Source organism: Fringilla coelebs, assembly GCF_963513975.1.
Source record: "Fringilla coelebs genome assembly, chromosome: 16".
NCBI lineage: Eukaryota > Metazoa > Chordata > Aves > Passeriformes > Fringillidae > Fringilla > Fringilla coelebs.
In genome coordinates, this window is record NC_140042.1 from 13916014 (window position 1) to 13930211 (window position 14198).

General features: G+C 55.1%; 2 protein-coding genes across 2 annotated transcripts; both read right to left on the reverse strand.

Moving 5' to 3' along the window:
• Positions 1–260: 260 nt before the first annotated feature.
• HMOX2 (heme oxygenase 2) lies at positions 261–9202 on the reverse strand. The gene is made up of 6 exons (XM_084216213.1): positions 9018–9202; positions 4656–4757; positions 2896–3013; positions 2135–2626; positions 1108–1228; positions 261–1026 (listed from the first exon to the last, which is right to left on the reverse strand). Exons 2-6 carry the CDS (start codon positions 4733–4735, stop codon positions 902–904), a joined length of 936 nt encoding a protein of 311 aa, XP_084072339.1. The 5' UTR covers positions 4736–4757; positions 9018–9202; the 3' UTR covers positions 261–901.
• A 649-nt stretch (positions 9203–9851) lies between these two features.
• LOC311160114 (uncharacterized protein) lies at positions 9852–13211 on the reverse strand (the record flags this gene model as incomplete). The annotated part of the gene is made up of 2 exons (XM_084216596.1): positions 9852–10384; positions 13124–13211. 2 exons carry the CDS (start codon positions 13209–13211, stop codon positions 9852–9854), a joined length of 621 nt encoding a protein of 206 aa, XP_084072722.1.
• Between the last annotated feature and the right edge of the window lie 987 nt (positions 13212–14198).

The following is a 14198-nucleotide window of genomic DNA, read 5'->3' on the forward strand; positions in this document are numbered from 1 at the left end:
ACCAGGAGCCCCCTCAACACAGGAAAGCCCCAAGCCCTGACAGCACCTGGCTGTGTCTCAGCAGGGCAGTGAGCCTCCTCACGTGGAAAGCTCAGGGGAAATAGCAGGGACAGTGGGGTGCTAGGGCAGGAGTTTCTCAGGGACTGCATGAGTCAGACAAGTGAAACAGTGTGGGACTGTACACCCTTTCTCCCCCTTAACCCCCTCCCCAGCCTCCCCATTATCACAATGATGTGCTTTTGGCTTCACCCAGCTACAGCATTGCAACTTTTTATTCCAGTCAAGGCTTCAGGAGATATAACCAACAACCAACCCTCAACCCCAAAGTTGCACAATACAAATTTGTCACCTCCATACCCCACCATGGTCCTGCCCCCATCCCCAGGGAGCTCCCTCCAACAGGAGTCAGACTTGGTTCCTCAGCCATTGCACCAAACAGGATGCTCCTCTGAGCTAATGGCCCCATGGCACAGCCTCAGCTTCTCAGGGTAGGAAAGCAAGTGCTCGTTGTTTGAAAGGTTGATGACACATTCTGCAAATGCAACCCAGGGCAGGACCCCCCCTCCAGACGCTGCGCTTCAGGGATGGAGATGAAAAGCCAAGCATGTGAAGCCTTTGCTGGGACAGGACAGGACATCTCTAGCCTTAAAAGCTGCCCAGGCCTGGGCAGGGCAGTGCTGCAGTGGAGTCCTCACCCCTGGCACTGACCAGTCCCGTGCACTCGTCAGCTAAAGAGGTGTTAGAGTGCTGTGCAAGGAGGCGTGGACAGTCCCACAGGATTCCTGTTTATTTCCTTACTCCACTCTGCAACCAACTCACCACCAGCAAGGGGAAGGACGGAAAGCAGCCAGGGCACATCTCTGCCCTTGCCCCCAGGCAGAGCCACACTTGACTGTGCCCATCACAGGATGTACCAGGCTGCAGCTCCCGCTGCCACGGCCATGCAGGCTGCCAGCACCAGCTGCACCAGGGGCTGCCTGGCCAGGCCCACAGCAGCGTGGAAGGGGCAGCTGGAGCTTGCTGTGCCTGCAGGACACAGAAAGCACTGTTAGCACTGCCCCTCCTGTGCCACACACCCCTGGCAGCCCCTTCATTGCCACCACCTACCCAGTTTGTCTGCATAGTACGGGCATTTGCGGATGTCTCCTTTTCCATCGTGGACTGGAAAGCCTCCATCTTGGGCTTCTTCTCCCAGCGACCTGCCGATCTTGTCCAGCTCATCAAACACCTGCAAGTGGTCACAGTGAGCACATGAAGCAGGCAGAGCCAGGCAGCTCCCAGCCAGACCCCTGCAATCATCTGGGGAACCAGCAAACACCACTCCTGCTTCCCTGTCCCCAGCTGCCTGTCGGGGCATCCACTGCAGAGCTGGGGTGACACCTGGCACACCTCGCAGCTCCATGAAGGCACAGAGCATTCAGTCAGAGCCAGGAGCAAGGCAGCACCACCCTGCTGCTCACTTCCCAGCCTGCTGTGGGTGGGAGTGTGGGGCAACAGGCTCTTCCCTCCCTGCTGCAGACCCTTGGAGGATCCCAGCTCCTGCAGTGGTCAGGCAGCCCCTCTCACTGCCATGGGATTCCATAAGGATCCCAACAAAGGAGCCAACCACACCTCACCATGTTTCTGGCCAGTTTAAATCACACTGACCTGCTACAAGCACAAGATTAAAACTTCCATCCAGTAGCTAAATCTGCATTCATCCCCTGGGGCAAGAGGCAGCTCAGTCAGGTTTGATGAGTGGCAAATGCTATGGGAGGAACAGGAAGCTCCAGACATTTTTGACCATGTGCAACAAGTCAGACCTGAGACAGGAGATGAACTGTCACCAGGGTGGTGCAGCACACTCAAACTGTTTGAGGCTGTCTTGGCACAAGAGCTCTGCTCCCCTCACAGCCACTCAGCTTGGGGGAATCTTCAAGTCATATTAATTTTGCCTTAATCAAAGCGTTTGGCTGTGGTGTTGGAGGATGGGAGGAATTCCTGCCTGAAGCTAGTGAAAACTAGTTCAACTAGAACTCCAACCCCTCAAGGAGGGGCTGTTGTGGTCTCAGCCCCCCAACCACTGACTGGGTGAGTGGTGTGACTGAAGCTGCAGCACCTACACATACAGGACATCAAGGGACTTGTTTAGTACCTGCATGTTAAATCTGAAGGCTTTGTTGGCCTCTTCCACGATCCTTTCCTTGGTGTTCTTGTCCAAGTCCAGAGCATTCATTCTTGCTCTGTAAAGCTGCTTGAACTGCTGTGCATTGGAAATGTTGTCAAACACGTAGAATTGGATCCCTTCCTCAGTACTGGGCAACTTCAGGGCCCTCTGGGCTACCTTCTTCAGCACCTGGCCACCTGAGAGGTCCCCCATGTAGCGTGTGTAAGCGTGAGCCACCAGCAGCTCTGGCTCGTGTTGTCCCACATGATGAATTCTGTCCACATATTGCTGAGTTGCCTCTGAACACTGGATCTTTTCTTTCCAGTCTTCCCCATAAAAATAATTGAGGTCTTTGGCCAAAGCTTCTCTCCGGTGAAGCTCCACGGGGAAATACAGAGGAGCAAAGAGGGGGTTCTCCTTGTTGCGATCCATCTCCTCTTCCAGAGCAGAGTAGGTGAAGTAAAGGGCCACGGTGGCCAGCTACAGACAGAGCACAGCTCATGTGAGAAGCCGCTCACTAGATGGGCACAACTCATCTCATGACTACTCCTGCCTACATGGAATTGGGGTAAACAAGAGCAAACCCCCAGGCCTGGCATAAAACCAGCCTGGAGAGCCTGTACCAGGAAGGCACTGCTTGAAGGAGCCAAGGCTCTGCTGTACCTACCATAGTACCCCTAGGGCTCTGCCTTGCAGTCTGCATCAGTCACTGGGTACATCAAAGAGATGGGGAGCAGAGCAACACCCACCTTGAAGAGCTCCTTCTTGATGCGGCCCTTGAGGAAGTCCTTGACAAACTGCGTGTTCTCGGCGCGGTCGTGCGATTCCTTCGTGCCCTCCTTCAGCAGCTCCGAGAGGTCCATGGGGCTGCAGGCAAACACAGAGCTCCTTTCACCCCACGGCCTCACACAGCAATGAGTTTGTCCCTGCTGTGTCTGGAGGGATCCCCCACCACCTACCATCCCAGTTTGGAGAATGTACAAGGTGGGACCCTCAGGCCACCCCGCAGGCTGAGCTGGCACCTGCTGGAGGAAGCAGCAGGGTGGCAGCAGCCCATGTGCCAACCACAGCTGCCCCTCCAGGAGGGCTGGGGCTTACCAGGGCTCTGCCCCAGGATGCTGAACCCAAGGACCTGCTGATCCCTGCACCATGACTTCTGCTTCTCATCCATGTGAGCCCAACAACACTAGACAAGGAAGCCTTGAGCATATGGGGAGCATCAGGGCAGGCTAAAGGGCACGGGGGCCTTGGTGGTACCTTTCTGAGAAGAAAAAAGGCTCAGGTAGGTCCCCCAGCTTTCCCAACTTGCATATCAACTGTTGGTGAAGAGAGGAGAGCTGAATGGCAAAACAGGGCAAGAACACCCTTTAAAAGTTTATTTCTCCTGCACTACACTGGTTTCTCAAGCTTCCACATGGTGTCTTGTTTTAAAAAAGACCCAAAACATTAAAATCTATGATTTTAGGCTCCAGGCACTGCACCACCTGGACACAGAATCACAGAATGAACTGGGTTGGAAAAGACCTTTGAGATCATCAAGTCCAACCTATGACCTAACACCTCCTCATCACCTAAACCATGGCACAGAGTGCCACATCCAGGCTGGTCTTAAACACACCCACGGACAGTGACCCCACCACCTCCCTGGGCAGGCAATCCCAGTGCCCAATCACTCTTTCAGTGAGGAATTTTTTCCTCATGTCCAACCTAAATGTCCCTTGGTGCAGCTTAAGGCTGTGCCCTCTCATTCTGTCAGTGGTTGCCTGGAGAAGAGCACAACCCCCTCTGGCTACAGCCCCCTTTCAGGTACAGCATCAGGACACTGGTACAGTATCAACACCCTCACTCAAATCACACCAAAGTGCACCTCACAGTTTTTATGACTAATTTGCTACAGCTAGCACACTTGTGTTAGCTCTAAGAGAGGCTTTGAACACTCCAGACCCACTGAGTGTGCCAGCAGAGCCAGCAAACATTAACTTCTTTGACTTGACAGGCTCAGCTTCATGAGAAGTCAACCAGCCTGTCTAGATCTTCTAGGAAGCACCCTAGTCACCCTTCCTGTTTTCCAAGTCTGAAGCCTTGGCTTTTAGAACATATGTTCTAGAAAATGTCCTTGCCTAGACCTGGGTATTCTGCATAAGGCAAGAGCTCACCAGAGCAGAGTTCACCTCTAGAGTCAGTTTTCAAAACAAGAAGCCTGCCCAGCAAGCCATGGAAAACTGGCATCCCTTGGCCAGGAAGACACAAACACAGCTGCCAAACAGTCAAGAGTGTTTCTGAAATGTGACTTTCATAGTCAAGTGTTTGTTGTCAGCCCTGCCAGATCACTCCTATCCCTTCCACCCTCACAGTACAGTTTGACTAAAGATTTCACAGCACAGGTATTTGATTGATCACTTATTGGGGTCCCTCACTTCTTTCAGATGAGAAGGATCACTCCTTTACCTGGAAGATCTCTTGCCTTGCCCAAGGCTGTGTCTGTGCCATTGTGTAGGACAGAACTCACCTGACAGCTTCATTTTCTATTTCCTCGTAGTGCAAAGTGTCTTCCTCTCCCCCCTCTGGGCTCTCCATGGCTGATGGCATTGTGGTCACTGCTGAGATCAGTCTGAAAAGCAAAATCAGAGAGGGGGAAGCTGTCAGCTTTCAGGGGAAGCTGTCTTAGCAAAGGGATGGGTGTGAAATGCTGAACAGTCCAACCAGGAGTTCTCTGAGCAGCCCTACCAGGCAAGGCAGTGAGGAACAGCCTCTGGCTGTTTCCACCTCACACCAGGCACTTCCAAGGATGCAGATTTGCCTGTACAGTTCAGGTGAACCTCAACACTGAGACCAGTTCACAAAACATTAAACACAGCAGCCTGCATTCCATTTCCCCCTTCAGGATGGCTCCTGGCTGAAGATGAGACCTCCATGTTGGCAATCTGCACTGGACTTGTGAGCAGGCTGCTTTCGCCTGGTGCTACCAAATATTTCTCCCCCAAAGTCACTCTGAGCAGAGAAACTGGGAAGAGAAGCCCCTCTCCTTCACTCAAGAGGAAGAACAAGCTACATGTACAAGTACAAAGCTTCCTGGAGTAAGCAGTGGTGAATTAGGCCAGCTGAGCTCTGAAGTCAGGCAGCTCACAGGGGAAACAAGAACATTCCCTGTGACAGAATAGAGGAAGAGGAACTTCCAAAGCAGGGGCAGATTTCACTGCTCTGCCTTTCCTGGGCCACTCTCCAGCAGTGAGCTGCAGACAGCTCCTGCTCCCACTCACACCCTCCTCTCCTGCCTGGCAGAATTTACTTCAAATCCCATAAGTACCTGGGTTCCCCCTGCTCATTTGCAAGAGGAAATAAAATCTCCTTGGATGTAACAGGATGCACAAGCCCCTTACCCAGGAGCAGGAACAAAACACACCTGGACTACATTGGCTGAGCACAGAAATCCAGGCCCCACATTTATAAAATGGAGTTGTAATCAGCTTTGTGCAGAGCAACACCACCAGGCAGCCTTGGGAGAGGAGCAAGGAGCTGATGCTGGCTCTTCAGAAAACACTCCCCAAGGGAACCATCCTCATGCTGCCCACTTCAGTTCAGCCCCCCTTGCTGGGCTGCATCCATGGATTCCCTGCTCAGCCCACGGCAGGGGATCGGGAGAGCCAACAAGCAGCTGGTCAGCACAGGGCCAGCACTGGCACAGCAGCTCACACGAGCACACCAGTAAGAAATTAATTGTTCTCCAGTTCCTCACCCCAGAGTTTCTAAGCCCTTTTTCACAGCCACCCTCAGAGCTCTCCACACTCCAACCAGCAGCCAGGGCTGAGCTCCATCCTCAGGTGCAGCCCAAGGCTCCCCCAGCTCAGGCACCTGGTCTGGGGGACTCAGCACCAGTGAAGGTTTCCCCTTGTGATCACAGAGTCTTTACCTTTCCTGGGACAGAGCCTCCCCCAGGGGAAGACTGACCCAGTGCATTGCTTTGGGATGCCAGGAGCCCAGGGCTGGGACAGAAGTCATTCAGGGTCACAAGGGGTGGCACCCCTAGAATCTCACCTCCCCTGACATGGCACAGTGCAGCCTCCCCAGCCCAGGATAAAGGTCAGGCCAGAAACCAGCACAGTGCTGTGCTGTCTGTGTGATCACTCACCAGGGACCCACCTTCCCTCCTCACAGCTTCAGAGTGGGGAAATGCCCCCTGTGGGGAAGGGAAACAAACCACCAAGGCAAACGAGCCAGCTGAGCTCAGCCACGAGCCTGTCACGGGCACAGGAGGAACAGTGCTACCTGCCAATGTCACCAGCTCTGTGACACCCTGCCTGCCCTGCTCATGGCAGCCCAGGATCTTCTCAGGAGATGCAGATTCCAAAATGAAACTAGACAAACTAGTTCCAATTTATCTTATATTCCCAGAAAGCCAGAGTCCTGGAGGTGAGGTGTGCTGTCTCCACATGCCTGAAACAGCCACTGCTGAGAGCAGAGCTACAGAGCACTGGAGCCAAAATCATCCCTTGGGAGAGGCCTGAAGGCTGACATCAAATCCAGCCCAAAGGAACACACCAGGTCAGGCCTCAAAATCAGTGGTTAACAGCAACCATGGCTCAAGGTTCCCCAAAGATGGCCCTGAGATCATCACCTGCCTACTCATCAGAGCCTCCACTGCCACAGCCTGAGCACCTAGAGGGGTCTCAGCAGCCTCCACCCAACCCTGTTACTGGTGCTGTAGAAGCACAGCTAGTGGGAATGGTGAATGACTGTCCCAGGAGCACAGTCTGCTGTTGAGAGCAGGGGTTACCATGCAAAAAGTCACTGAAGGCCCTTGGTGTGTTCTCAGACTTGTGTTTCCCCTGGCATGTTTTGCAGGGCTCAGCCTGACAAGTTCTTCTCCATGGCAATGGTAACACCAGTCCCTGTAGCCCCAGGTGAGGGCAGAACTCGTGCAGGAAAATGTGGAAGCTGAGATTTTTCCTGATACAGTCTCTAGCACAGACACATCCCAACAGGACAAGTCAGCACAAAGCCCATCCTCCCCTGTGCTGGGTCACTGAGAACTGGGAGGAAAGGCACTCAGAGCCACTGTGTCTCACACCACCACACACTGGTGCTTTTACTCAAAAACTGGCAACTGCAAGCCCCAGTTTGTGGTCACAGCCCTGGTTTCTCTGCTCCTCTGAGAGGGGGCACGTCCCACACACCAAGGAGGAGGCTCAGGCAGTGCCACCTCCTCTGCAGAGGCTGGAATGCCATTTCATTTGCTGCAGGGAGCTCTGCTCATCCAGGAGCTGGCTGATGTTCAGGGTACCTCCCAGTACCCAGACAGCCTGCCTGGGAGCAATCCAGCAGCTGCCATGTGGGATAGCAGGGCTGGAGAGTGGGGAGGAGGTTTGGTACAGGACACAGCATTCCAAAGATTTCTTTCCCAATGACAGTGTTCAAAGCCCCTGAGAAAACACCTCTACCTCATCTCAGTGAGTACAGCTTGTCCCCACAGACATTTCCTCACCAAGCTGCATATCCCAGATGCACAGCTGTCTTCTCAGGGTAAGAAAACATTTAATCCAAATAATCCCAAGCCTTCTGAAGGAAGAAGACACTGCTGCTACAGAGAAGGAGCACTGGAAGCCCTAGATTTGTTTGGGCACTCTGGGAGAAGTTTGGTAACTCACAGGCAGTACAGAGTTCATATCTGCTGTTCAATTTGCATGCAACTTCAAGGCATTTCCCCACACACAGAGTTCAGTGTGGTTGGACCTATCGTCACTGCAGAGGAAACAAACCTCAGAACCCCAGGCCTAGAGGGTTAAAGAATCATCCCAGAGGTTACCTAGCAATCCCAGCAGGAGATTCTCATCTCCATCTCCTTCTGGTGAGAGATTTAGCACTGGCTGCTGCTGGAAATGGAGCCTCATAGACTAAGTTACCACATTACCTGACCCCAGGTAAGCTGAAGATTTCACCTGGACACAGCCTAAATTTAGGCAGTAATTCAAGTCCCAGACACTTCTAGTGTGCCCACACAAACACTACTTCTGTCTTCTACAGCTGCAGCCCACCACCTTAACAAACTGACCAAAGGAAGTTCCTGGTGACCTTAAAGACCTTGTCCAGTTCTGCCCTGTGGTGGCGGCACTCGTGTCAGCCCATCGTTATTTTCTCACCCTGACTATAGGAACAGTCAGGGCTGGATGTGGGCTGAGAAAGAAAACCTTGTATCAGACACACACAGTTATACCAAACAGCCTTTGTCCAGCAGAGAGGCAGCCAGTGCCTGCCCTGGAGGTCATGCCGGCTGCCAGCTGTGCCTGGGACAGCCAAGCAGGGCCAGTGACAGGCACTTCGGGCTGTGCAATGGAGTGCTGTGTGTAGGTGCCGAGGCCTGAACAGCACAAAGGCCAATAATGGAAAAGGAGGAACAGCAAGAGGCCTTCGTTCTCCAAGCGCTTCTCTGAGCTCTGCGGGGCCAAGGAAAGCCAAGCGGCCCCATCGCCACCGGCAGCAGGCAGCGCAGGGCTCTGATCCCGCAAGCCCCGGGCGTCGCTCCCGAGCAGCCGTGCAAAGTCACGGCGGGGCTCGCACACGCCGCCGGCCACGGGGCAGGCGCTCGCTCGCTCGCGGGGACACACGGCAGGGCAGGGAGGGCTGCGGATGGCCGGCCCGGCGGGCGGGCAGCGCCCGGGAGCTGCGGGCCCGAGCGGCCCGGGCGGTCACGTCGGCCGCGCCAGCCCCGGTGGACAGCGGCGCGGAAGCACGGCTCTGAGGCGGTCCGGGAGAGCTTCCCGGCCCACCCGCCGCCGGGAGCGGGCAGAGCCCCGCCGGGTGAGCCCCAGGGGAGGGGGCCGGCCCGCGGGCTCGGGCCCGGCCGCGTTGCCATGGGGACGCGCCGCGCACTCACCGCTGCTGCCGCCGCCCTCGGCCCGCACACAGAGACAAAGGCCCGGCGCGGCCGGCCCGGCTTTATGGCCCAGGGGGCGCCGCGCGGCCAATCGGGAGCCGCGCAGGGCACGCGCCGCCGATTGGCGAAGGCGGCCGAGGCGCCGCGCGAGGAGCGCCCCCCCACCAACCGGAGGCGGGCGGGGCGCGAGGCCGCGCAAGCGCAGATGCCGCCGATGGGCGCGAGGTGGGCGTGGAGTCACGTGGTATCACTGGCACCGCCCCCATGCTCACCTGGCCGGCCCCGCCCCTGGAGGGCGGCAGGAGAGCAAAAGTGCGCATGCGCACAGGACGCTGCGCCCGGCAACCGGAAAGGGCGGCCGAGACGGAAACATGGCGGCAGCGCTGCGGTACCGGCGGCTTTATTGGCGGCTGCAGCAACGGCACCCAGCGCAGCCGCCGCCCCACAGTCCCTGCAGGGCTGCGGGCACATACGGATAGCCAGCGCACGGGGCCGAGGGCACCAGGCCTTGGGCTTCTTTGGGCTGCGGCTCCAGCCCCTGGGCTGACGGAGGGAGCTCAGCGCCTCTGAACACAGATCGGGAGCTTTTGTAGACCGAGTGTTGCAGGCTCTAAGATGGTCTGTGTGCTTCAGTCTATTAATTGTCCACACGTGGGCACAGAGTCATTTACCTTCCTCTGAAATACACGAAGCACATTCCAGCCTTTTCAAAGCACGTCCTTTCTCTCCCAAGAGCTTTCCCTCCGAACACCACCGACTGCCCCTGCTTTGTCCACGCTCGCGTCCTGACCTCCAGCCCCTCCACTGCCTCTTCCCTATTTGCACCTCTCTCCTTTAGGACTCTTTCTCATGAAACAAAGAGCCTTCCCGCTCCGTGAGCAGGGCAGTCAGTGTGGAGAACGGAGACAGCGGGACCGCGGGGATCACAGCCTCGGGCTGCGCCGCCCTGTGGACGTGCCGGTGCCGCAGGAGCGCGGAGCTCACGGCGAAGCCCCTCCCGCACTCGAAGGGGCGCTCCCCGGTGTGGAAGCGGCGGTGCTGGCTGAGGTGGGAGCTCATCGTGAAGATCTTCCCGCACTCGGAGCACTTGTACGGCTTCTCCCCGGTGTGCACCCGCTGGTGCTTCATGAGCTCGGAGCTGTGGCTGAAGCTCTTCCCGCACTCGGCACACCCGAAGGGCTTCTCCCCGGTGTGGGTCACCTGGTGGCGGAGCAGCTTGGCGCTGACGCTGCAGCTCTTCCCGCACTCGGAGCACTCGAAGGGCCTCTCCCCCGTGTGCGTCCCCTGGTGCTGGATCAGATGGGAGAGCGGTGCACGGGAAGGGTTTCTCTCCAGTGTGGAATCTCCGGTGCTGCACGAGATTGGAACTCACACGGAAGCTCTTCCCGCATCTCTCCACATATCATCAGCTTCCTCACAGAGGAATTTCTCTGCTGGATAACATCTGGCAGCTTCCTGAAACTTTTCCCACACAGCATCACTCGGCTTTGCCTTTTCTCCAGAGGTTTCTGAGCCCTTCCTGACCTCTGTGGGATGAGTGGGTCCTGTGCAGGACTCTGGGAATTGTTCTCCTTGGAAAGTCCTGAGAGTGAAACCTCCAGCTCTGCTGGCCCAGGGATGCCTTGATGGGGATTCTTCTCTTTTTTGCTCACAATCCCATCTTCAGCTGCAATAAAATGAGAATCTAGATAGAAGTCACAGACAGGGACTTTAAACAGGGGAAATCAAAAGGGATCAAATTCTAAAGATTCACCACACTGACTCTTACAGAAAGTGCTGATATTTCCCTTCAAACTACACAGTGGATTTCTAAGTATGTTCACAGGAACAAACCCTAGGAACAGCCCTGTGTGCTCTCACAGAACCTGAATCCACTGAAATCGTTGGCAAATTAGAGGTAAAGTTTAATGCTTGAACAGGAAAGATGGCTGCTCTTCTAGGATGTCTGAAAAGTTGTTAAAAGCTGAATTGAGAGTCATGGAAGTGCCACAAAGAGCTGTCCTACTCAGCAGAACAAATGCAACATCCCTAATCTGCTGCTGCTGCTGCAGAGGCCCTAAGGGATGAAATCAGACACCTCAAACATGGCTTACACCAGTCTTAGAGGCAGAAGAAAGGCAACTTTGTGCTCCCATGGATGCATGGGAGAGAGCACACACAGAACTGGGATGAGAAAGTGCTATCTTGGAGCAGGAGAGGCACTGCAGAACTAAGAAAGGACAGTCCAGAATTACAGCCCAGATGATCTAAGTACACATCTGATCTTCCTCTTTCTGGGCAGTGTGAGAAAACACCACAATGTGATTTCACAGTGAACTCCTGAGATGCCTTTTACAGTAGGTTGGTGTGATACTGACACTTGTTATAGTTTTCCTTAAAACTGTTCCATGAGAGCAACAGAAAGGGGAACTTTGACAGCCATGTGTCTGCAGCCATTCCATCCAGGTGGGATGTGGAGGAAAAGAGAAGAGGGACATCCAAAGACAGGATAAGGACATTTCTGGCAGCCCAGCCTGAAGCCCTTGCCCTGTGGGTCAGACTTCCTGAGCAGACAGTGGAGCTTAGGAAGTTGCTCTGTTGCTGTTGTCTGTTAAGGGCTGGATCAAAATCACAATGACAGGACCTCACTGCAAGTCTTTTAGGTGAAAGGAGAATAAGTTCACAATGCTCAGAAATTCATACTGGAAGTATAAGGCTGAACTGGCAAAAAAGTTCAAGCAAGCAAGGAAGAGTGTGGTTCTTCCTCAGCCCATGCCAGTTGGGTTGATCTCAAGCCTCTGATGTGCACAAGACTGCTAAGATCTGAGTCAAGCTCCAGATAAGTAGAGTTAAGTGCAGACATTGGGGAAAAAACCTAACTATCACCTTAAATGTACCCTTGGATCTCTTTCTCAAGAGAATCCACCTGGAGTTCTTCAGAGATGTCACCAGTTTTAGCAGAAGGAAGATCTGGAGTTCAAAGGCATTCTCAAAGACATTCATCCTTCACCAAAACTGGCAAGGAAACTCAGCTGCTGTGGGATGAATGACCACCATGAGGTGGGGAGGAAGGCAAAGGGGAGGTGTTTATGATTCTGCTATTCAGACACAAAGGCTGACTATAAACTGTGTTAGAGCCTGATGATGCTGACCAACCAGGTGACAGGGGAATGACAGAGGACATGCACTGCAGGTAAACAAAGAGGTGCAGAGGGGAACGGCCTCTATACCAGGAGCTGGTATAAAGGGCTCCTCTATGGATGGTCCTAGGATGTTCTTGACATCATTCTGGAATAGCCCCTTGGAGCAGATGGACAAAACCTACAGCTCCCAGGCAGACAAAAGAGCTCATCATATGTTAATGATTTTCAGGGAAAAAAACAGAGAACAAAGAGAATGTAATTGTGCCCTTACAGCTCAAACCCCACAACTTGTGCAAGGGCAGGGATGGATCCTCCATTTCAGACAAATTCCAATACAGCTGAGGGAAATACAGAGCATGACATGAATAATAAAAGGCACAGAACAGCTTCTGCATTGGAGATAAAGGGTGCAGCTGACAGAAGTATTGCAGAGGACTATGAAACCACAAGTGGCCCGTGGAGTGGGTGGGGATCCCTCCTGCACCATCTGCTCTGAATTAAGAACAACTGATATGAAGTGACCTATTAGAAGGCAGCTTCAAAGCAAACTAAAGAAGGCAGCAACTCACGAAGCAGCTGAATATGCTGCGGAACTACTGGCTGCAAGCTGTCACGGATGCTAAAACGTGCACAACTTCAGACAGTAACAAAATACAGAGAGAGCTGTGAGATACTGAGACATTACATGTCTGCTTTAGTAGTTTCTGAAGTCACAGAGTGCCAGGGTCTGGGAAAGCATCCAGGAACACACCAGGACACTGCCTGTGTCTTCTCTGGGACCCAGCACTGGCTGCTGCTAGGGACCACTGGGAGGACAGTGGTCCATCCCGATATCACCAATCCTATGCATGGTGGGGTCTGGGAATCCTGGAGCAGTTTTTCTCACCGACAGGTTCACAGATGTGCTGGCTTAATGGTCAGACTCCACGATCTTAGTGAGCTTTTCCTAACTTCAGTGACTGTATGACTGTCCCGTCCCCTTACCTGTACAAGTGCTGCTCTCGGACTTCCCTCGGTAGGCGCGGAGGTGGGAGAACCACAGTTCCTCCTTCTGATCCGTGTGGGAGATCATTTCCAGCTGCTTTCAGGGGACCTGCTCCAGGGGGAAGACACGGGGCGGGTCAGAGGGCCGGGATTTACCCGGCCGAGTAGGGGGTGGCTCTGCGAGGGTGCACCAGAGCCCCGGAACTGCCGCGGACCCGCTGGGCTGGGGGGGCCGGGAGGGAACGCGGGGGGCGCCCAGGTGAGGGGGGCGGCGGCGGCGGGGCCTGCCGGGGGTCCCAGCCCCAGCGGGAGTTCCGGCCCTGCCGTGTCCCCGTCCCGGTCCCTCGCCCGCGCTCGGCGGCCGCTGAGGCGCGGTCACGTGACGGCCAACGGTGGCCAATGGCGGCCCCGCGGGCCGTGAAGGCGGCCCGGGATGGCGGCGGCGGCGGGGCTGAGGCGGTGGCGGGCTCGGCCCCCCGGAGGGCTCGGGACCCGTCACCTGCTGCCCGCTCCGTCCCGAGCCTTTCCCCCGTGTGCTGGCCGAGCCGCCACGGCCGCCGGGGGTTTCTCTTAGCCGGGCTTCAGGCGGGAAGGGAACGCCCGCCCGGGGAACACGGAGCCTTCGCTGCAGAGGCTCGGGGAACAAGACGCGATGGCAGCCAGCGCTTTTTGAGGGAAAAACATTTCCAGAGGACACCAGAGCAGAACTCTGGCGATCTATACCTGGGCTCCATGTCTTTCCAGGACACGGAGTGTCCATGAGAGTGTCCAACCTGGGCACTCTCAGGGGCTGGAGCCGCCCAGGTCTCCAAAGTGTTGTGAAGGGAGCAGTGGGATTGTGCTGATCTTGGGCATGAATCTGAATTCTTAGCAATCACATGTGGTTTGGGTTGGAAGGGACCTTAAAACCCATCCCATCTGACCCCGTGCCATGGGCAGGGACACTTTCCACTATCCCAGGTTGCTCCAAGCCCTGTCCAACCCAGCCTTGAACATTTGCAGGGATTTGGAGTCCACATCTTCCCCAGGTAATCATAGGGATGGTTCTGCCAAAGGCTGCATCCCCTCTCCCAGA

Excerpts from the sequence above, each read along its gene's own strand:
- HMOX2 (XM_084216213.1), bottom strand. The coding sequence starts at position 4,735 with ATGCCATCAGCCATGGAGAGCCCAGAGGGGGGAGAGGAAGACACTTTG. Across the intron at positions 3,014-4,655 it reads ATAGAAAATGAAGCTGTCAG|CCCCATGGACCTCTCGGAGC; the intron begins GTGAGTTCTGTC and ends GTTTGCCTGCAG. Across the intron at positions 1,027-1,107 it reads GTACTATGCAGACAAACTGG|GCACAGCAAGCTCCAGCTGC; the intron begins GTAGGTGGTGGC and ends TGTGTCCTGCAG.